This window comes from Nematostella vectensis, chromosome 13, assembly GCF_932526225.1.
Source record: "Nematostella vectensis chromosome 13, jaNemVect1.1, whole genome shotgun sequence".
Classification (NCBI taxonomy): Eukaryota; Metazoa; Cnidaria; class Anthozoa; order Actiniaria; family Edwardsiidae; genus Nematostella; species Nematostella vectensis.
In genome coordinates, this window is record NC_064046.1 from 8,830,610 (window position 1) to 8,853,274 (window position 22,665).

The window sequence follows — 22,665 nt, forward strand, 5'->3', positions numbered from 1 at the left end:
TCGGCCCAGCTCCCCATCTGCACCTGTCTCCCAAGAAACAAAATGGCGTCCAACAGTTTGTTGTCAAGGAAGACGACATGGACAAAGTAGTTGTATTCGCCAATATTGGTCACTTTCTAGAATGAAGTAATATACTGTCAGGTCTCACTTAATATTTTCGACTTAAGAGTTTACGATCTCACGAAAAACTAGAAAACTGTGGTTTATTTGCTAAGACACTGTACTAAAAACTCAACATCAAATCGTATTGAAAGGACAAAAAACAGGAATTCAGCAGCCATGTCTCAGATGTCTTCGACAGACAGCGTTCGGCAAAGCCAGCAGTCAGTAAGATCGCCTACTGGGACTGCTAGTCCGTCTGAAAACGGCTCTGGTAGTCCGGAAGGCAGTCGGAGTCCGGAAGCTAGTTCGCCACCTCCCTCCGTTCAATCTCCAGATGGAGGGAGCAGTGTAGCTTCTCAGCCGGTGAAGAAGGAAGCGGGGCCTCCCCCCAAGCGCAGAGGCAAAGGTATTATATATTGGTGATCCTAAAAATTGTGTTATTTACAAAAACTCTAACGTAAAATTTTGGAAGGTTTATCTGACATGGTAAACAGACCATAAACAGAACAACATGAAAAATGGAGGGGAATGCATCTTTCATCACAATCTCTGATTATGTAGGGGGGAGGGGTAGGTTTGTGGAACAATTATTTGTTGGTCTAAATATCTCATTATACATGTTTCTCTTTAAGAGAAGATTGATTCGAGTGGATTCACAGATCTATAAAAAAAACATCATATGTTATGCGGATTAAAAAATATGCGGAGAAAAAATTGAGAGGATGGTTGGCGGTTTCGAGCACCCCTATTTACCCCCCCCCCCCTATACGTTACAAACAGTGCTACGTCCCTGTTACATTTTCAGAGATGTAGCAAGTGGCAGGGTATTTAAAATGGAAGAATCCAAAGAACCCTTCATATTAGAAACTCCCCAATGACAATGCCCTATGCATTTACTGTATTTTTGGCTGCTAGAAGGAGGTAGGTACCCTGGGTCCCCTGGCTGTAGGAGCTAGTTATTAAGTGCAATATTGCAATGTTTCTTATGATAGACAAACAAAGCCTTTATCCAAATCTTATAAAATTCAGTCCCAGATTTGCCTGTGTATGAGCGAAGAAACTGGCTAATACATATGCACTACGTACGGAAGGAGTTTGAAAACTGCAAGGTATGAAATCCATATTCTAATCCATTAGATCAGTGTTGGTTGTAATAATTCTGATAAAACTAGGCCCATTTGCATTTTAAAGGTCCTTCATTTCAAGTCCAAATCTTAGTCATAGGAGCTGCAGTTGTTTTAACAATACTCATCTATAAAACAACAAATAAAATAGGTAGTGTAAGAGGGGGTTTGTCCACATGCCCCGCAACCCCTCAGCCTATGGATGTGAAGATTACAAGTGACACATCCTCTTGAGAAGGCAGGGATGTTGTCTTTGTAAGAAATCCTGATACCTGACACACTCCAAAACTCAGTATGCAGGGTTTTTTTCATTTTAAACACCATCAATTGTTCACTTTTTCATTGCTTTATTTGGTACTTTTGATATGCTATATTATCTAATTTTTACATTTTCTTAATGCAAATTCAACACAAAATGCAAAAATAATTGTAGCTCAGAATAAACTGTATGGATTATTCTCACTACAGGTACTTATCAAGGAACAGCTCCAAGAAACTCAAGGAATGTGTGAATATGCCCTTTACATACAAGGTAATTACAGCACAACCAGTAAAACCGGGAACAACTTAAAATATGTGTGGAATGTTTATTGTTTTCTGACGAATCGGACGCAAAAATTCAGACACTGAAACTTGTTAAGACATGTTTCTAATTGACCATTTGAATATCTTGTCAGAACAAACATTCCATACATATTTCCGGTGTTCACAGTTTCTTGGTCGCGATGTAAGGATACCTCAGGCAGATACTGATAGTGGGACCAGGAGCTAAATAAACAGGATTATGGGTTATTGACACCTGCAAGAATAAGACAACTCATTCAGGTTTTCTTGAACACGTTATTGAATGAATTAGGCTTTTCTATTTTCTACAGAGTAATGTAAAAATAACCTAAACAAGTAATTGCTCAACCAGTAGGGTGTCAGAAGTGTTAACATTTTGTAGAATGAGCTTTGTGCTTCCTTGAAACAAGAATTGCTTCTCAATTAACTTGATACCTTTTTTCAGCCCTTATTCTGCGGCAGGAAGGTAAAATCCAGGAGTCCCTTGATCTGTTCCAACGCACTGTACAGATCAACCCATCGAATGCTGACAACCTCAAACAAGTGGCACGTTCATTGTAAGTCATACTTTGGAGTGGGGGGGGGGGGGCGTACCTCAGGTTATAAAGGGTGGGGACAACTGTCATAAAAGCCAAAACCTGTCCCCCGCCCCTATCTCTCCTAAGAAATTAAGATATCAGCTACAGAAAAAGCTGTGAAATGGTCATTACACTGACTCATACAGGACCAATGCTACCATTGAAGTATGGGTAGTTCCCCTACCCCCACACTGGGATCATGTGCTTTTTAGTGAGTAGATCCACAAAGTTTATTTTCATATCAGTTGATGATCTTGATGGTTCATGCCTTTTATGGCTGTGTTTATACATAAAAAAAATGTTAAAATTGTCCATGTTCCTCTTGCAAACTAATAATGTTGTTGTTTTTTTAAATACATACAACCCAAAAGTAATATGCATTCTGAACATGAGCAAAATTGCACATATTGCATGAATAATAATGATCTTTGAATCTATTTACTTATAATTAAAGGTTCCTTTTAGCAAGGCATAAAGCAGCTTTGGAAGTGTACAATGAGGCAGCTAAAATGAGCACCAAGGATTGGGTAAGTTTTTTAACCAGCTGAAGTTCCAGTGACCATTGAAAAGTGATCATGTCTGTTTTAAAAGTTCCTGACATAATTTTGTGCTCTCTTTGTTTAGGAAATCTACCACAATCAAGGTCTGTCTATCAATGCTTGGTCTGTCTATCAATGTGTGATTACAGAACAGATACAGTGTACCTCTTCCCACATAGAGGGAATTTTCCTAGAAGATTGCAACCCCATGAAATCTCCCCCTTCTCCCAGGGTTTTTACCCTTAGGAATGCAGCACTGAAGACCCCACCCTCTCAGCCCCCACTATGTTGCATCTCACAGGATGGATCAGGATGACAGAAGGATCCAAAACTATGTAGTCAATGTTTTGACTTCCTTTTTCTTGGTAACTCATTGACTATGTTTATATGTAATAAATATCCTACCAAAAAAGGGCAAACATAGAATCACTCTGAATAAAAAAAAATGAAAGTTGAGAGTGAAAATAGAGGGGTTTCTTGAAAATTGACAAAGTCAAATTTTCACTTTTTACATGATCGTTTTGCACTTAAAAAAACATTCACGATTTTGTGTTTAACATATTTTACTCTTTTTACAGGAGTCTGTTACATGTACTTGAAAGATTTTGAAAAAGTAAGTGGAACTTGTTGATCTGGGATATTGATATCGCTGTCACACGCCTTAAAGAATTCTTTTGCGGAAAGTAGGGTAAAGCCTTTAAGTGTAAGACTGAAATCCCTTCTGACATTTACGAGTACGACTGTTTAAAGTGGTAAAATTGTTGTGAGCGCCACAAAAACAAATAAACAGCAAATAGAATGGCAAATAAAAATGCTGATTTGATGTTAACCTCGGTAACAGAAGCTCCAATCTTCACTACCGCGGGGGGGGGGGGGGGGTAGGGGGGGGGGGTAGGGGGGGGGGGGGGGTGGGGGGACTCTCCAGAAAAGTAAATGTTAGTGATTGCCACATCTTTTAGGGAATAAAATTTCGACCAATAGCCATCGCTTATGGTATAAAATTCGACCAACTGTTATTCCTCAGGGGATATTTAACATTTTTTTCCGATTCTGTTATCTTTTAGGGTATAAAATTCGACCAATTGCTATTCCTAAGGGGTGTTAAACCTTTCTTTTTTTTTCGATTCTGCCATCTCTTAGGGTTAAAATTCCTTTGACAACATCCAATTTGCCTTTTTTTAGAAGTAAGAATTTCTGTTGACCACGCCCAAAGTGCACTCCTTTAGGGTCAAAACCGATTTTGCCGACGATCACCCCCGTCTGTTTTATCGGAGTCTCCCTCCCCCCGGGTTCACTACCAAAGAGCTCGTAGCCTCTGTTACCCAGGATAATTTGATTTTGCTCTCGAACTTTTAAAAAAAGTTTTTAATGATCATTTTAAAAAAAATCGACTCATTACTTCAAGTTTTGAAGATATGAATATTGTCCATTATTCCGAGGAATCATACCAATCGGAGAGCGTTCTTTTGAAGTTCCCGTGAAGTATGGATATCGAAATTCGATATTTTTTTCTGAATGTGTCCATCTTAAGAATTTTTTATTACTTTTTAATCATTGATCGGCACTAGTGAAGCATGCTTGGAATCACTGTAATAAAAGTCGTTCCCAATCCACACTCGCATTCGGCCGCCATACGGTTCCCATCGTGCTGGTCGGCTTGTAGTCGATTCCGAGCTCGCTGTCGCCTGTCGCCCTTGTTTCCTTTTCGGGTCGCGACTCGGCGATATTTTGCGTTCGAGATTTACTTGTGAGAGACTCGGACCTACTTTGATGACGGGTTTTGAATATGGATCTTTCCGAGCTAGTCGTGAAAGTTTTATCAGCCGTTTTTTCCGTATCACTTTCGGGCTTTCCTCGTGCGTTGTGCTCGGCAATTCGTGTAGTCTTCGCTATTGTTTCGTACTCACTTCGGTCATCATCGCTGTCGATCTCGTTATCCGAACATTCATGTATCACGATAATGGGGCACGATTTTGATGGTCTGATACTGGGTTTTCTAGCGAAATATTCGTCGTTGTAACCAAAATGGCCTCCTTGCCCTGAATGTCGTCTTGATAGTAAAGGTTTTCTCCGCTTTTTCCTTCCTTCCAAAGTCAAGTACTTCATCATGTCCCGAGACACGCTGACTAATTCGTTATCTGCTCCCTTTCTGGGCTCTCTTCCTTCTTTCGTTTTTTCCTCTGTTCTGTTTTCCCGTAATTTACTCATGTATTTATCCCTGAATTCTTTCGGGTCGAAGTCAAAAGGTGATATCAGCTTTGGTTTCTTGTCGTTTTTTTCGAGTAATCTTGTCGGCTGTACAGTAAGACCAAGTGTTTGGAATGGAGCGCCGTAATCTTCGTAGTCTTGAGATTTTTCTTCCAAACACCAAGCTCCTCTTTCCATATTCTTTTTAGCTTTTAGATTTCTATTCTGGGAGAAACTTTTTTCGTCTTTTCCCTTATGGTACCTTTTCACTTCTTCTCCCAGTGTTGGTATTGTACTTAATTTTCGCACGTCTAAGTCTATTTCTCGATTGAATTCACTCGATATTTTCTCATCCCAAGACAGACTTCGTATTCTTGGTAGCCTACCTCGACCGAATCTTGAATTATCGTTCATGACAGACCTACTATATTTTTCTAACTGCACCAAACGTGTCCATTCAAATATAGTCTCAAAATTTAGCCTTGCGTGTCAAAAATGTTGTTTCCATCCTTTGAGCTTGAGCAAATTTTAGCTTATAAATGTGTTTACTTTGGTGAAAGACTTTCTTAGCTCCTTTTAATCTTCTCTACACTGCCGATATCCTTCTAATCTTAAACTCCTCAATACTTCTTGTAATGAGAACGAAGAAAGATAATCCAAAATCCCAAATAATCTTCCATTCAAGACGCAAAACAACAAGTTCTGTCAAATGTTCTGTTCCGAGTTGTCAAATGCCCTGCTTTATGCTAGCCAGCCGTTTTATTGCTTCATTTTGTAGGAGAGTCTGAATTAATTTCGGATACAAACCAAACAAGGCGTAAACTAAATACAATAAGGATTACTTGGTCAAAGTTAATTTTGAGATAATTTGGGAGACACTTTTTAGACAAAAAATATCCCTGAAGTTTGTGAAAAACATTGAAGTCAAAAATTTAATCAAAGCATCTTATAAGAAACGATCCTTGTTTTTAATATCCGTTACCGAAAGGCTTTTTAGCTACTCATATGTTTTCGCCAGATATTTATTCTCTTTCGGTGTCTGTGTTTATTTAACGTCGCTTTCGAAATTAGTTCTGAGCGTTATCAAATTGATTTCGATTCCAATAAAACCGATATCTTGTCTATAAAGTAATAATAAAAAAACGATATCTTGTCTATAAAATAATAATAAAAAAACGATATCTTGTCTATAAAATAATAATAAAAGGTTTTGCTGCCATGTTTACAATCTAACATTTTGGATGCATTCGAGAAAAAACAACATTTTCGGAGTTCCAGCGAAATTAGCGCACCTCCAAGGTCAATTGCGCGTGTTCGTTAGCACATGGTTGGCTGTTTAAGTTTTTTCTACTAGAATTTGTGTTGCCAACAAAGTTTACGTTTAAGTTGCCAACAAAGTTTACAAAGCTTAAGAATCAATTTTCAAGTATGGCCTGTTTGCATGAGACGATGCTGTAAACATCGACATCACTTCTCACCTTTTCCTTCTCACGATTTTATTTAACTATTTACAGATTGACTTTTGAAGTTTACATGGATGTTAAATATTTCCTTTGTATTCTTTTTTCTTTAAAAATAAGGGGGGGGGGGGGGAATGAGGTACGAGTCCGCTCTCAAATTTTATTGCCACTACTAATTCATTGCATGCTCTTCCCTAAATTTCGATACAAAGTACTCCAAGTTGAAACAAACATTTCTATGTGTATGTGGTTTTAGCAGAAATAATGACTAAAACAAGGAGTTTGACCGTTCTATACCTTCGCTTGTACACTATTTCGCCGAAACCTATTAGAGACGCTTGCTACGAAGAGTGGTAGCAAAACACACCCCAAAACCAGTCACAAAAGCCACGATCTCCGTCTTTCAATGATTCTGCCTTTTTGTTGGCCAGTAATTTTCAACCAGTTAGCCATCAGCCATATTTTGACTTGTGTTTTGATCGGCTCTTTCTATACAAGTAGTTGACAGGTCTTGAGTGTGAATTGGCTTTTCTGCAGGCTAAGGAATGTCTCAAGCATGCTATCCAGTACCATCGCCACGACGCCTCGTTCACGCAGCTTGGCAAGATCTTTCTCATGGAGGGAGATATTGAGGCCGCCGTGGACACGTACAAGAAAGCTGTGGAGTAAGTACGAAGTCAAAGACGAGGTTAGCAGCACGAATACAAAGTTGTTGCTCGCAGAATGATGCTTCAAGTTGCAGCTACCATCTTGTTATAATTGAACTTAGCAAACGCGTTTCTGGACGACGGACGGCAGCTTAAAGTAGACGGTTTTGAAGTAGAAGGTTTTTGTGTTTATCGCTTATATGCCGCCAGCAGGTTGAACAGATAGAACAGATATGTCTTCTTGTGATGGTGCAAAAACTTTACAATGAAGACAAACGTTGAATTTCCTGTCATTTATTTTTCCGAACCGTGTCTTCTTTCGCATGATCAGGGCTCCCGCGTCCCCAAATACGGCATGAGGATGGTTTACGCTAAAATTCGTATATCATGCAAAGTATACGTAAAGGTTTTTTTCTTTCAGATTTTCTCCGGAGAATCCAGATCTCATGACAACCCTGGGGCTTCTCTATCTGCAGGTATATTGTCAGAACCCAGAAAAATTTCGCAAGAACTAAACACAAGATCCTTTGTGTTTTCTCAACATTGCGTTTATTTCTACTTATTTTGTATGACCCTCCAGAAAACCGGTTTCTTAGTTAAAATAGTACTTTTTGTTAGGTCGTTAGAGCTTGCGACCTTTTTTCACTGTTCGTCGGTATCAGGCTTAACTGATGCCTGATGAAAATTTGTCTGATTTTGCATTTTGCAGCTTGGTATGACGCAGAGAGCTTTTGAGAACCTTGGCAACGCCTTGACCTACGACCCTAGTAACGTAAAGGTGAGCCCTAGTAACACCCTAACGTACGGTGATTTCCTTGCTAGTATTGGCGTACGGCTTAAGCAGCGTAACGTAAAGGTGCCATGACGCACGACATTGGTAGTGTAAGGTGTGACCCTAGCAACGCCTTGGTGCACGACCCTAGCAACGTTTAAAGTAAGAATCTAGCAACGCCTTGTCGTACGGCCCTGACTGTGTAATGGTGTGACCCTAGCAACTACTTGACGTACGACCCTAGCAACGTTGAGGTGAGTCCCTAACAACTCCTTGATGTACGACCCTAGCAACGTTTAGGTGATATGGCTGTCGCTTACATACCACGCAGCAACACAGAATACCGTATTTTACACCTCTGCGTTTTGTTAATTTCTCTCCTACGTTGGTGGAGTGCTTTTCATGATAATTTGTTGTACTGTGTAGGCCATCCTTGGAGCAGGGGCGATGATCCAGTCTCACGGAGATTACGATGTGGCGCTGACCAAGTATCGTATCGCGGCAACGTCTACGCCCGAATCCCCGCATTTATGGAACAACATCGGCATGTGCTTCTTCGGCAAGAAAAAATACGTAGCGGTAAGACATGGTTATATCACTGAAGCAGACAACCAACATACACAGACCGTACATAATGTTTGAACAAACGTAGCGTAAGACATGGTTATATCACTAGCAGATAACCTACATATACCGACCGTCCATAATGTTTGAACAAACGTAGCGGTAAGACATGGTTATATCACTGAAGCAGATAACCTACATATACCGACCGTCCATAATGTCTGAACAAACGTAGCGGTAAGACATGGTTTTATCACTAGCAGATAACCTATATATACCGACCGTCCATAATGTTTGAACAAACGTAGCTGTAAGACATGGTTATATCACTAGCAGATAACCTACATATACCGACCTCCCATAATGTCTGAACAAACGTAGCGGTAAGACATGGTTATGTTACTAAAGCAGATAACCTACATATACCGACCTCCCATAATGTCTGAACAAACGTAGCGGTAAGACATGGTTATATCACTAAAGCAGATAACCTACATATACCGACCTCCCATAATGTCTGAACAAACGTAGCGGTAAGACATGGTTATATCACTAGCAGATAACCTACATATACCGACCGTCCATAATGTTTGAACAAACTTAGCGGTAAGACATGGTTATATCACTATCAGATAACCTACATATACCGACCTCCCATAATGTCTGAACAAACGTAGCGGTAAGACATGGTTATATTACTAAAGCAGATAACCTACATATACCGACCTCCCATAATGTCTGAACAAACGTAGCGGTAAGACATGGTTATATCACTAAAGCAGATAACCTACATATACCGACCTCCCATAATGTCTGAACAAACGTAGCGGTAAGACATGGTTATATCACTAAAGCAGATAACCTACATATACCGACCTCCCATAATGTCTGAACAAACGTAGCGGTAAGACATGGTTATATCACTGAAGCAGATAACCTACATATACCGATTGTCCATAATGTATCCAACATACACCGACCTCCCATAATGTCTGAACAAACAACTTTAGTTTATATCGAAAAGTTGGGTCTTTATTAAACTTTTTTCTTCCTATACCGCTCGTCGTCGTCTTTCTTTCTAGCTCCCCTCCCTTGTGAGGAAAACTTCTGAAAACTGAGTCGTGGCCTGACTAAGAATTTACCAATCAAATGGGCTCTTTCCGGTTTTTTCCACATGTTAAACTAGTACAACAAACTCCCGCTTTCGGACACTTCGCTTTTACGATTGCCATGTCTTAGTAATTTTAGTTATACCATGGCTCGGGGAAAATTTATTGATTAATTTTCACCGCAAACGATGGATTACTTGCCCCAACCATCTATTGTTTTCGGGGCAATTATGTTAGTGACCTTTCCTCAGAAAGCAATTGAATCTGAGGAGATTTGTGATTAACCACAGAAGGACAGCGTTCTTGGATAGTGCTCCATTTTTTCTCAAAATCAATGACCCGCTCCTTGGTATTTAACAGAAGATACATTGTGTTGGCTCGGCGGGGAAGTGGGGGATTTTATTAATGTACTTTGCGGCAAAGTGGAAACCTGGCCTCTCTAGACTACATTAGATATTTAGATTTCTTATGAGGAGCCCTGAACGCAGCCTTAGACCCCCCCCCCCCCCCCCCCGCCTAATAAGTGTAGAGGTACCACTACAAAGCAGTAATGCAATAGTAAGGTTATGCCACGTTAAATTTCGTTGTTTTGTCATAGTTATATTTTTTGTGTGAAGAAGCTCAATGTGACCTCGATGTGCTTTAACTTCCAGTCGATTAGCTGTCTAAAGCGAGCCGCGTATATGGCTCCGTTTGAGTGGAAGATTATATACAACCTCGGACTGGTCCACCTAACCATGCAACAGTATCCTTACGTACTGGCGTGTGTATGTGGTATGCCATTAACATCTTCATCAACATTAACATTATCATCAACAATATCAATATCGCAGCAACCATCAACACCACCAAGACCATCATCATCACCATCATCATTAACATCGTCATCATCATCACCTTCACCGCAATAACTACAAGTACCACCATGATCATCATCGTCATAATCACGATCATTAATCCTTGTTATCATCATCATCATCGACACAAATATCTACACCATCATGGTTAACAATATTATTAGTCATTGTTATCATCATCATCACCATCATCAATATCTCCACCATGATGCCCTTGCAGCGCCACTATTTCAATCTGACCATACAAAAGTATCATTACATGAAATATGTCGTCATGATCATGGTTTTCGTCATCAATAAAATAATAATTTTCACCACCAACATCGTTTTTATCATCACCACCGCCACCATCATCATCACCTCTTCTTTCCCCAACACAACACCATTGTTATCATTATAACTGCCATCACCTCCTAGTTCCATTTCGTAGTGTTATATTCTGGCACTGAAGTTTGTCCTTGACTGCGGTGAAGATATGCCTCAGCTTTCCACTTCCTTAGCGCTGCCATCACTCTCAAGCCAAAGCATGGACAGCTGTTCCAGCTCCTCGCTGTTGCCTTAACTCACCTTGACGACCAGGAGAATGCAAAACAGGCGTATGAACAGGCTCTCATCTTAGATCAGTAAGTGTACACCCTGATATCACGTGATATGACCATTCACTGATGAAATTGTGAATATGAAATTGTGCACACTCACTGATCATATCACGTGATGCCAGCGTGCACGCTCGTATCACGTGATATGGCCAGCAAACGCGCTCTCAGTATCACGTGATATGACTATTATGGGCACGCTCAGTATCACTTAATTTGAACAGTATGGGCACACTTACTATCACGTGATATGACCATTATGGGTTCGCTCGTATCACGTGATATGACCATTATGGGCACGCTCGTATCACGTGATATGACCATTATGGGCACGCTTAGTATCACGTAATATGAACATTATGGGCACCCTGAGTATCACGTAATATGAACATGAGCACGCTTAGTATCACGTAATATGAACATTATGGGCACCCTGAGTATCACGTAATATGAACATTATGGGCACGCTTAGTATCACATAAAATGAACATTATGGGCACCCTGAGTATCACGTGGTATGACAAGTAAGAAGGACTTGCTCTTATTACGTGATGTGCACGCGTATATCACATGATTTAAATAGTTAGGGCATGCTCATATCACGTGCGCTCCCCATAATCATGCTGCACTATTTTTCACGCTCCTATCACGTGCGTGTCCTCACAGTTCCTGTCCATGCTGTTTGTTGTAGCGATGACCCCGGCATCAGCCTTAACTACGCTATCTTCCTGTTTAACCTGGGTGATCGCAAGCACGCCGTCAAACACTTCGCCGCGTACGAGAAGAAGATGGAAGTACTTAGGCAGACTAAGGGCAGTGACATCGACAAAGAGGTAAGCAATTCTCACTACTTTACTCCATATCATATATATCTCCATATATGTCTCATTCACATCTAAGATTAGTAATTCTCGTGAGGGCTGGAAGAATTCTGGTACAAATCACCCCATCTCAGAATAACGATTGTCGTTAACTAAGCCCCATTTATGACTTTCTATAAAAAGATTGGGAAAATTCAATCACTCACATCAACCCTGAATATTTTCTCATTACTATACCCCCATTTGTTATCCTATATTAGGGTTAGGAGAATTCCATTGCCTATCTCTAACAGCATCCTGAATTGTTTCCATTATTATCCACATTTAATTCCCTATTCAAAAAAGGTTATAATGGTTACATTCAGCGCTGAGCAACTCACACCAGGGACGTAGTTAACTGTGATAATATGAAGTGAAGTCCTGACATTCAAGCGATTCGTAATTTATTCCATTGAAGTACTTTCTCTTTTTATTTATACCCTAACTTCTGATAACTCGACTACTTACGATTTCCCTAGTTTCTTAAATCTAGAAAGCTCTTCAAGTATTTTAGTTTTATTTCATATGCAAATTGGGATGAAGGTTTTATATAAAATTTCACCTTCGTTAGTATTCTTTATATAAAAAAAAAATCATAGTAATTTGCATCTCTTTGAAGTCGCTATTGTTCCCCGTAATTCCCTGGAAATTTATTCAATTCACTTTTGGAATGTAGAGGGGATTATGTGGTAAAAAAAACCTCATCCTCGTGACTAAATCCCGTCATCCGATTAGGTAAAATGGCTATTGAATATTAATGAGTTTTTTAAATATGTTTACACCCTCAATAACCCAAACTCCCTATAACTCGACTACTCGCCATTTCCATAGTTCATGCAACCTTGCCTTGTGCTTTTCAGCTTCTTGAGGTCGCCAATCGCCTCGGCCCCACGCTACAAGTAGGAGAGAAACTGGTCTGGGAAGGCAGCTCTGCTGGCCAGCCGTCACGCTCTTCGAAGGCTCAGGGCCGATCCCAGGCTCCGACCGAGCCCCAGTCTCAGTCTAGTAGCGCGGGCGCAATTCAGGATGACGGGTCCTTTGTTTAATGCGCATGCGTTTGTGTAAAATTGGACATAACAGATTCGCCAAACCATTGATAAGCCCACAGTGTTTTGAAAACTTTAAGTCCGTTTTCAGTTTTTAGAACAATAGCCTACGTGGATTGGTGGATCATTACTGCTTTTGTTTTCCAATGTACGCGCAGTTTTCTGGTCCAGTGGGCGAGTTGAATAGCAAAGCGTGGCCCCAATCTAGTTTCCCGCCAAAAGAAAAAAAAACACCATCAATCTAAATAACACCAGACAAACTCCAACAACTCCTATACTCTTGCCAAGGAGTCTCTGTATGTGCAATGCATGTTTAGTCCTGCTCGAATCAGAAGCAGAGTTTTATTTAATACCGCACTCTTCCTTGTTAATGCATTAGTAGAAATAGACCTGTATATAATGTTAAAATAAACTATAACTCATGGATGTGTGCCTTGTTGAGCCTGAATCGACACCATATCCCATCACGCCCCACTGATCAACTCACACTGATTTCGTAACTTGCAAGCGATTCAGTATCCACTTTGTGGCCTTTATTCCTGAAGTTACAAAAAAAAAATTGTGCAGAGAAGGAATTGTATCGAAAAAGTTTGTTATTAAAAAGTGACTAAAACTGGTCATTTTAAAATCCCTCCCCAGGGATGGATAAACGCTTTGGCTTTGAGGGAGGAGGAGGAAGGGTGTAGGCTGTTTCCATCCTCTGATAGTTTTGAAAGTTAAAAAGAGGGATGGAAACCTTTCAGGGATGGATACAGGCTCTGGCTTTGTTTGAGGGAGGTAGGGTATCCACGGAGGAAGAGCGGGGAGGGAGGCTTTATGTATTAATAATGAATGGGCTGCAGCATGACTTTTTTTGTCACAAACTCTATAAAGCCCAACCATCTTGATGGGGTGGTCTAACCGCGCCACAATGCCTTAGTACACTTCATTTTCGCGACGTCAAAATTTCGCGATTTTTAGATGGCGATATTTCGCGACACTTTATTAATCGCGATTTTTCTAAAAACCAGATCACTTTTTTCGCGATTTTGGGATAATAAAATCAAGAAAAACAAGTGAAATTAAAATGTGTTGTATTTATCAAAACTAAAACAATTTGTAATAAAAAAAAATACATGGGCTTAATTCAGTTTTATAAAAAATCTATAAATACAAGTTCAACTCAACCCCTTATCGTACTATATGTGCATTTAGATGACTAAATAGACAAGGTATTTACATTATGCTAATTAAACGGTAAATATTCCCCCAAAGGCTTCTTGTGTACTCACTTAATTTTCGCGCATCCTTATTTTTGCGACATTTAATTTTCGTGTCACTCTCTTTTCGCGAAATTAAAGTGACACGAAATTAAGCGTAATAAGGTATTAGACACTGGCGCGTAGCGTTTTTTGCTGGTAATAAACGCGTGGAATAACTGTATACAAAATACAATGCACGGAGTAAAGAATTGCACTTGAAAATGCCATGGGCTGACGAGAGAGGTAGCGATATCAGAATATGGCTAATTTTACACCACAGGCATCCCAAGAATCAAGTACAGTGCCCAATCACATCCGCATCCCAGCATCCGTCACTGCAACAAAAACAAAGATGGCGGACTGTTTCTCGTAGAACGAGGAAAGTATTTTATTAAAAACATGGAGTGGGTCAGAGGGTCGGAACGAGTAGAGGACCAAGAGAGAAGGCTTCTTCTCGACAGATTCTACCACAGAGGTAATTACGAGCTACTGGACTGGGTTTCTATGATTACAGATGTCGTAAATCAACTTTGTTCGTATCATGGCGCAAACACTAAGTACTTATACAAAGAAGTGAATTATGGGATTATTCGAGTATTTGGGGTAAAAAGCTATATGGCGGGTTATTGTAGAGCTGTTTTCAAATAGATGAATTAACGTTTGCTAAATTCTTAGCTTTTATTGGGAGTAAAAACAGTCCAGACCACTTCTGACTCCAACTTTCATGGTGAATACGCGATGCGTTTTTCTTAACTTTTACTTGATTAGTTCTATAGATAGATAGAAATCTCTGTCAGGGTTTCATTGAAACAATGATGATGATGCTTATTCTGAAATTTGCAACCAAAATGTTAAGACTATAATACTCTATATTTTATATATAGTTTAAAATCCTGAAAGTTCTCACATGTTCTTTTTTGGTAGTCACAACTAATACATACCTGTAAACTATCATACATTTCAACTCTCCCGCATTAGGCATGAGTCTCAAGATTTTGACCCCTTCTCCTGCTTTCCCGCATGGAACACCAAATCTCCCGCTTAGCGATTTTATATCGCTTCCGAAAAATTATTCTATAGAAAATAGATTTTTCCCCTATTTCCTATTAAAATGAATAAAACGATAATTTTCTTACGTTGTGCAATTTATCCAACCCCATGGTAAGATCTTTATGTGAATTTGTGCAGCAAGAGCTTTCTATACGGCAAACGCCTGCAAGGTTTACCCACCCCTCCCCAAAAAAATTAATATACCCCACCCCTTGAGTTTTTTGGAGGTTGACAGGTATTACTATATACTACATTTTAGCAGCACTTCCTAGAAAAATGAAACTCTTTAATTCTTTTCTTCTAGTTAAGCGTCAAATACTTCAATATCAGAGTGGAAGTATTGGTCTTTTTCCTCTTAAGACATCATCCAAAGATAGATGCCGGGAGAGTCATGTGCGGGAGAACATCTACTGTGCAATGGCTGCCTGGGGAGTAGGGACAGCCTATAGGTATGTGAATCACTGACAGACAGACAGACAGACAGACAGACAGACAGACAGACAGACAGATGGACATTAAGTGAGACAGAGAGACAGATATAATAGTGTCCTTTGCTGCTAAATTAAGTGCACATACCTTTTCTTAAAAAAGATCTTCTGTAGCCTACTCCATTTATTGCATGTTTCACTATCTCCCCCCAACAACCTGTTGCTTACTAATACTCTCACTATTTTTGCTTACCTTAAGCTCCAATCCCACTCATTCTTTGATCTGATTCCTTGTTCCATTTACAGCTTAACACTTAACACATGCACTGATTGCTAGACCCATCTACCACTTGCTCTGATTATCTGTTCCAGCTCCTAAGCCAATTGCTTGATGCTAGCTTCTTTTAAGATCACTTTTAAAAATCACATCTTATTCACACGACAGACACATGGGTGATAACCAAGGAAGAACCTACGAACTGCAGCAGAGTGCGGTCAAGTGCATGAGAGGCATTCTATTTTGCTACATGCGCCAAGCTGACAAGGTATGTCACACTCACAAGAAAAACCAGATAACCCCCCTGGAGCTAGACCCCCTTAACCATGCCCCCCTCTCCCTTGGTACACCCTGTACCTTGCCCCCCTCTCCCTTGGTACACCCTGTACCTTGCCCCCCCTTTCCCTTGGTACACCCTGTACCTTGCCCCCCTCTCCCTTGGTACACCCTGTACCTTGACCCCCTCTCCCTTGGTACACCCTGTACCTTGCCCCCCCTCTCCCTTGGTACACCCTGTACCTTGACCCCCTCTCCCTTGGTACACCCTGTACCTTGCCCCCCCTCTCCCTTGGTACACCCTGTACCTTGACCCCCTCTCCCTTGGTACACCCTGTACCTTGCCCCCCCTCTCCCTTGGTACACCCTGTACCTTGCCCCCCCTCTCCCTTGGTACACCCTGTACCTTGCCCCCTCTCCCTTGGTACACCCTGTACCTTGCCCCCCTCTCCCTTGGTACACCCTGTACCTTGCCCCCTCTCCCTTGGTACACCCTGTACCTTGCCCCCCCTTTCCCTTGGTACACCCTGTACCTTGCCCCCCTCTCCCTTGGTACACCCTGTACCATGCCCCCCTCTCCCTTGGTACACCCTGTACCTTGCCCCGCTCTCCCTTGGTACACCCTCTCCCTTGGTACACCCTGTACCTTGCCCCCTCTCCCTTGGTACACCCTGTACCTTGCCCCCCTCTCCCTTGGTACACCCTGTACCTTTGCCCCCTCTCCCTTGGTACACTCTGTACCTTGCCCCTCTCTCCCTTGGTACACCCTGTACCTTGCCCCCCTCTCCCTTGGTACACCCTGTACCTTGGCCCCTCTTCCAGACCTAGAACACCCTGGACCTTGCCAACCCCTTTCCCTGGGATCCCCTGTACCTTGGACCTACCAAATGGACATACCAACTAGACCCCTGAACCACCCCCCTGGTCTAGATGACCTGAGCCCCCTTGACCTAGACCTCCATGGACCCCACTCTACAAGCATCCCCAAATATACAAAAAGTACAAAACAAAGGTGTTAAGAAATAGTTGCACCCTTTATAATTCTACACCTCTTTGGTGTAGTAGTTGTAGTATTTGATAAAGTCGCTAAATATCACAGGTGGAGCTGTTCAAGCGTAACCAGTTGAGTGAGAACTCACTGCATGTGTTGTTTGACGTGAACACGGGGGACCCTATCTACAAGGCTGATACTGAGTATTCACACCTCCAGGTAAAAACATTGCCACACAAAATAACTGTAGTATAACTGTAGTGAGTCTTGATGGCGGGGTTTGCAGAGGATCACACTGTAGCACATGTGCCTCTCAACACTGGGTTTTAGGTTGATTCCTGGTTCTGACTTGAGTTGAGTGGGTTCTTGCCTTTGCTGTGAGGTCTTTTCACTTCTTGATCTAATCTATGTACCATGGCCACACTCGACTTGTATGGCACTCTCTATACTCTCATTATTCAGCATTCAAGAAGGGTGATAGTCTTCACAAATTTGTTTATTTATCTTTTGCTTTTTTGTTTGTTTATTCATTAGTAAGGATGTATGGTAAGTGTGTTACTGTGTTTTATTGGTAAATTGTCCTTTCACTGAAAATGTGTTTTTTTGCAGACAGATGTGGTGTCCCTGTACATTATCACTCTGGCACAAATGATTTCTACTGGTCTCCAGGTATGGTTCATTCTCAGAGACCCAGGGGTACTTTCCCATAATGTTTCCGCGGAAGAGTATGGTTATGGTTGACACATTATTATGGTATAGATACAAAAATGTCTCATACACCAAATGGCTTGAATACATGTGTCAATAATCTCAAGAGCAATAGAAATGTTGAATGACTGTTGAATACAAACTCAAACTTCTTTGAAATTCTTGCAAATAACGTCCAACACCATTTAACTGATTTGTAGGAGTTACCATGCCGACTCACCATGGCCATTTGGTAAAATCAAATGCTTGTTGAATGGCTTTTTGAAATCATTTGCCAGGGCTTTACAAGTGTCATGTTTTTGCAAGTTCTTACTGGTATCAAAATTTTGATTCTAGGTCTTAAAAGTCTTAAAATAGTTCTTTAATTTGTTGGCTGTCCAGATGCAGGCAGCGTCTGACTCTGTAGATAGCTTTGAAGCTGAATCCATTTTTTGTTCTCTTTCTAGATTATTTACACAAGTGATGAAGTGAATTTTATTCAGAATTTGGTGTACTACATCGAGAGAGCCTACCGTACACCAGACTATGGCATGTGGGAAAGAGGAAGCAAAGAGAACATTGGTCACAAGGAGCTGAATGCCACGTATGGACTATGCACACCCACCATGCCAGCAGTGACCAAAAAATAAAAATAAAATTAAAATATAGTATTTAATATACAGCCGCAAAGCTATGACACTCCCATTGGTCGATTAGTGGGCTGCAAAAACACAAACCTACTTAGAAACAATGTACATTTTGCGCTAAAATATTTTCTCAAAATGTGGAATAATAAAAGGTATTGTTGTCCTCGTTTGCATGGGCAATACAAGAACTTATGGAGCCTCAAATTTTTTCATCGATTTGTGGCCCAGAGGCTTGCTCTTGTGACCAAAAAATATTGAAACATTCTAAGCACACTTGGTCAATTAGAGCTATTTATTTTAAAAAGTGTCTATATCAGCCATGCTCTAAGTGCTTCACAATAAAAATGATAGCACCTATTAAGAATGGCCCATCCTGGGACTAAGAAACGCAAGCTTCTAGTAAGCTCCATACATTCAACAAGTAAAAATTCATGGCCGAGAAACAAAAATTTACTATCCGTGTCTCGACTGGGAATCAAACCCACCACTGCAGAGGTGAGAGGTTTATGCGCTACCACCTGTGATACAGTCCAAACTGTAGAATACACGCTCTTCAATAGTAGCCAATGGTAACCTTTCTCACAGGTCAATAGGGATGGCGAAGGCTGCACTGGAAACTATTAATGGATTCAATTTATATGGTGGGCAGGTAATGATCATTTGAATAAATCATGGTTAATATGTGGTTTTTACCATGTTGGATGGGTGGGAGGTGGGCTAATTACTTTGGTATCAACCCTTTAGTAAAAAAAAGTAAAAGTCATGTTTCTTTGTTTTGTATAATGTCAAGTTAAGAATCAAAATTATGTACTCAAATCCTCCCCTGATTGTTTCCCTTGGAGGTTTCAAATCATCAGAATTTGACTGTTTGCATCTTGTTGAGACAATCCTCAAGTCTCTTCATCCCAAGCCTTGATATTTTTTGTGCCATTTATTTTGGCCACCACAAGAGGGCAGAAACTCTGGGTGGTGGTGCTGGTCTAAGAAAGTTCCGTTCATGGGGGAGGGGGTATGAATTGTTTTTAGAGTCACTCATTCAGTGACCATCACCATGGTTACTGGATTAACCCCCCTCCCCTTTAAAAACACTTAAATGTTCCCTTTGTCCTTACAAAAGAGATCTATATATTAGGATTATTGAACTTTATTTCTTTTAAGGGCACCTCATCCTCTGTGATCTATGTGGATCCTGATGCGCATAACCGCAACAGCACCATCCTACACTCCCTGCTTCCTGTGGCCTCTTCCTCTAAGGTCACAGATGCGTCACTGCTGATGATCACAGGATTTCCTTGCTTTGCAGTGGATGACGATACTCTGCGGAAAAAGACTCAGGCTTTGGTGCTGGAAAAGTTAGAGGTCAGCAACTAACATGTTACTCAGTGCCTGTAAAAGGGTTTGCGTTTTGAAAAGAAAAACTGCCCAGTATGATAAGGCAGGGCAATTACATTGAAATTTGAACTCAAATTACTGAAACACCCTCTTATTCAAACTTGGTTCCATTTCTTAAATTGGAGTAGCTGATCACTCTCATCACAGCTAGATGCTGAATTACGAGAGCTCAGATTCAGACGTGGTCGAGTTGAAGGCATGGGAAGGCGCCACAGGCAGCCGCCATACAACTCACGCCTGACTACGGATCACAGCTAAGATCGAAATTGTTGGTTTTGTATAGGAACGAAAACCCTAAAAGCAAAGGCCAGACCAACTAACTCAACTCACGCCGGAACCGGGAATCAAACCCGGAACCCCGTGGTGAGAGGCACATGCGCTACAGATTAACGCTCTGCCAACAGCGCCACCTAAGCTCCCGACAAAGTGCTTGACCTAAGCTTGAGTTCCCTAGGAATTAAATTATACTTTAATTCACCTAACATTTCTCCTGTATTCATGTGTTGTGTGTATGCTTTAGGGTAAATATGGCCTGAAACGCTACATGCGGGATGGCTACAAATGCGTGCTGGAAGATAAAAACAGAAAATACTACGAGAAACGAGAGCTGGAGGTGAGACAGGATCATTGGAATTTAAGGACTTCTATAAAAATTGCTATAAAAATAAAAGAAAATAGGGTAGGGTAGAAAGTAGGGTTTTGAGCTTTTTAAATGTTTCTGAACAAAGCAATTCTCTGTTTGTTCAATTTTATAGTACTTTCATGGTATTGAAAACGAGTGGCCAATATTCTTCGCATATTTAGCAATTGATGGTAAGTCTTTGGATAAACATGGTGTGATGCTTGCAAATTTATTATGCTGTGAATATAATAGCATTCTTTTTGAAGACTCCTTGCCTCCCTACTGTATGGAAACCTCTGTACCCAATGATTTTTCCATTGTTGTATGGCCCAAGAAGAAGCTTGTTGTAGCAACCCAAACAAACAAGGAAAATGCGATATTTATTATACAGCATTTTGAGAAATAATTTTCATAGCAAATATTTTTTAGCTGGCCAATGAAGACGTGTGCAGTACCATAAATGTATAATAAAAAGCTTTATGCAGTATACACAGCCCTTTTATGAACCACTTCACCCCCCTGCTGCAACAAGCCTACCCTACTATCCTCAACCCTTTTTTGACCCATCCTAACTGTTCCACACTAACACACCTAACTGTGCCATGCACCATGATGACAATCCCTCCACACCCAGCCTTATGGAATCTCTCCATCCATATCCTTCTTACCTTACACAACACTTCTGGTCACCACCCTACACTCACCCCTTTCATTTCCCGCCCTAACATACCATTTTTTTCATGTCTACCTCACCACCTCCAATAGTACAAAACGTCTCCATCCATGTTCTGCCTTACCTTACACAACCCTCCTGGTCACCACCCTACACTCACCCTTTTCATTTCCCGTCCTAACATACCAATTTTTTTCCTGCCCGTCCCACCACCTCCAATAGTACAAAACGTCTCCATCCATGTCCTGCCTTACCTTACACAACACTTCTTAGCTCCACTCTGCCCTTCTTAATCCTTTTATTTCCCCACCCTAACATACCCTATCCAACCACACCCAATATTATGGAACCTTACCACGCATGCATCCTGCTTGACCCAAATGAGCTCAACAACTTTCTTTCTGCTCTCTCTGACCAATACAGCTCGGTTTCGCCATGATTACGAATGTGCCAACCACTACGTAAAGCTTCTCCAGGATGGACTGCTGACAAGTAGTGATTATGGTGACGTCATGCCACATTATTACTATGTACCCAAGATCTATATAGATGCCGAAAGGCGCAAGCCACACTCCCAGGTCCGACTACACTCAGAGGGAGAGGATTTGTTCCTGTGGGGACAATCGATGCTTATTCTGATGGAGTTACTGGGTAAGGGAATGTAGTGAATATATTATGATTATGATTATGATAGTGATGAGGATGCTAATGGTAATGTGTCAATCAATACTTATTCTGATGGAGTTGCTGGGTGAGGGAATGTAATGATAATGATGATGATGATGATGATAATGGTGACGATGGTGATGGTGACAATCAATGCGTGATTATGGTGATGGGAACAATCAATACCTATAATCTGATGGAGTTACTGGCCGAGGAAATGTGATTATCTTATGTTTGTTTATGGTGATGGTAACAATCAATTCTTGTAGTGATGGAGTTACTGGCAATGATGATGATAATAATTATAAGGACAGTTTCAATGCCAGTATTGTATCCTGATCATGTGGAATCATATCTTTATACCTTTAGCTGAGGATTTACTAGATATCAATGAGCTTGACCCAATTGGACGACATCTGATCCCCTCGGCAAAGGCACGACATTCTTTCAACTACAGATACTCGTACTTTACGGTAAGGGTAATATACTACCACACACTCTTTCCATGATACATTACTATCAACTCTGAAAGGGCTAAATAATGCTGGGCCATCAAAGTTCATAAAACACATGCCTAGCGACATTTAACAAAACTTAATGATATTACTCCATGTTTTGTGTTGCTTTACCTCTATTTGTGGATACTTGCTAAGGCCTAACATATCTCTTGTACACAGGTCTGTGTGAAGACATCTCATGGTACAATCTTC

General features: G+C 40.8%; 2 protein-coding genes across 7 annotated transcripts in view; both read left to right on the plus strand.

Annotated features, from left to right (window-relative positions):
• The first annotated feature begins 9 nt into the window (after positions 1 to 9).
• On the plus strand, positions 10 to 13,431 carry LOC116602101 (Bardet-Biedl syndrome 4 protein-like). The gene is made up of 15 exons (XM_048720863.1): positions 10 to 508; positions 1,132 to 1,211; positions 1,695 to 1,758; positions 2,236 to 2,347; positions 2,823 to 2,895; positions 2,993 to 3,011; positions 3,486 to 3,520; positions 7,092 to 7,219; positions 7,623 to 7,677; positions 7,911 to 7,979; positions 8,400 to 8,552; positions 10,300 to 10,391; positions 10,977 to 11,126; positions 11,791 to 11,932; positions 12,820 to 13,431. The coding sequence occupies exons 1-15, from the start codon at positions 280 to 282 to the stop codon at positions 13,003 to 13,005; spliced, it is 1,587 nt and encodes a 528-aa protein (XP_048576820.1). The 5' UTR covers positions 10 to 279; the 3' UTR covers positions 13,006 to 13,431.
• A 1,150-nt stretch (positions 13,432 to 14,581) lies between these two features.
• The window catches only part of LOC5518509 (phosphorylase b kinase regulatory subunit beta), a 33,555-nt gene continuing 25,471 nt past the window's right edge, over positions 14,582 to 22,665 (plus strand). For all 6 annotated transcript variants that reach the window (XM_048720505.1, XM_048720506.1, XM_048720507.1 and 3 more), the window contains exons 1-12: positions 14,582 to 14,721; positions 15,601 to 15,745; positions 16,170 to 16,269; positions 17,377 to 17,487; positions 17,878 to 17,937; positions 18,423 to 18,559; positions 19,188 to 19,251; positions 19,761 to 19,961; positions 20,515 to 20,607; positions 20,750 to 20,807; positions 21,713 to 21,940; positions 22,325 to 22,428. In XM_048720505.1, the coding sequence (XP_048576462.1) occupies positions 14,646 to 14,721; positions 15,601 to 15,745; positions 16,170 to 16,269; positions 17,377 to 17,487; positions 17,878 to 17,937; positions 18,423 to 18,559; positions 19,188 to 19,251; positions 19,761 to 19,961; positions 20,515 to 20,607; positions 20,750 to 20,807; positions 21,713 to 21,940; positions 22,325 to 22,428 (1,377 nt within the window). In that variant the 5' untranslated portion in view covers positions 14,582 to 14,645. The remainder of the gene's footprint in view (positions 14,722 to 15,600; positions 15,746 to 16,169; positions 16,270 to 17,376; positions 17,488 to 17,877; positions 17,938 to 18,422; positions 18,560 to 19,187; positions 19,252 to 19,760; positions 19,962 to 20,514; positions 20,608 to 20,749; positions 20,808 to 21,712; positions 21,941 to 22,324; positions 22,429 to 22,665) is intronic.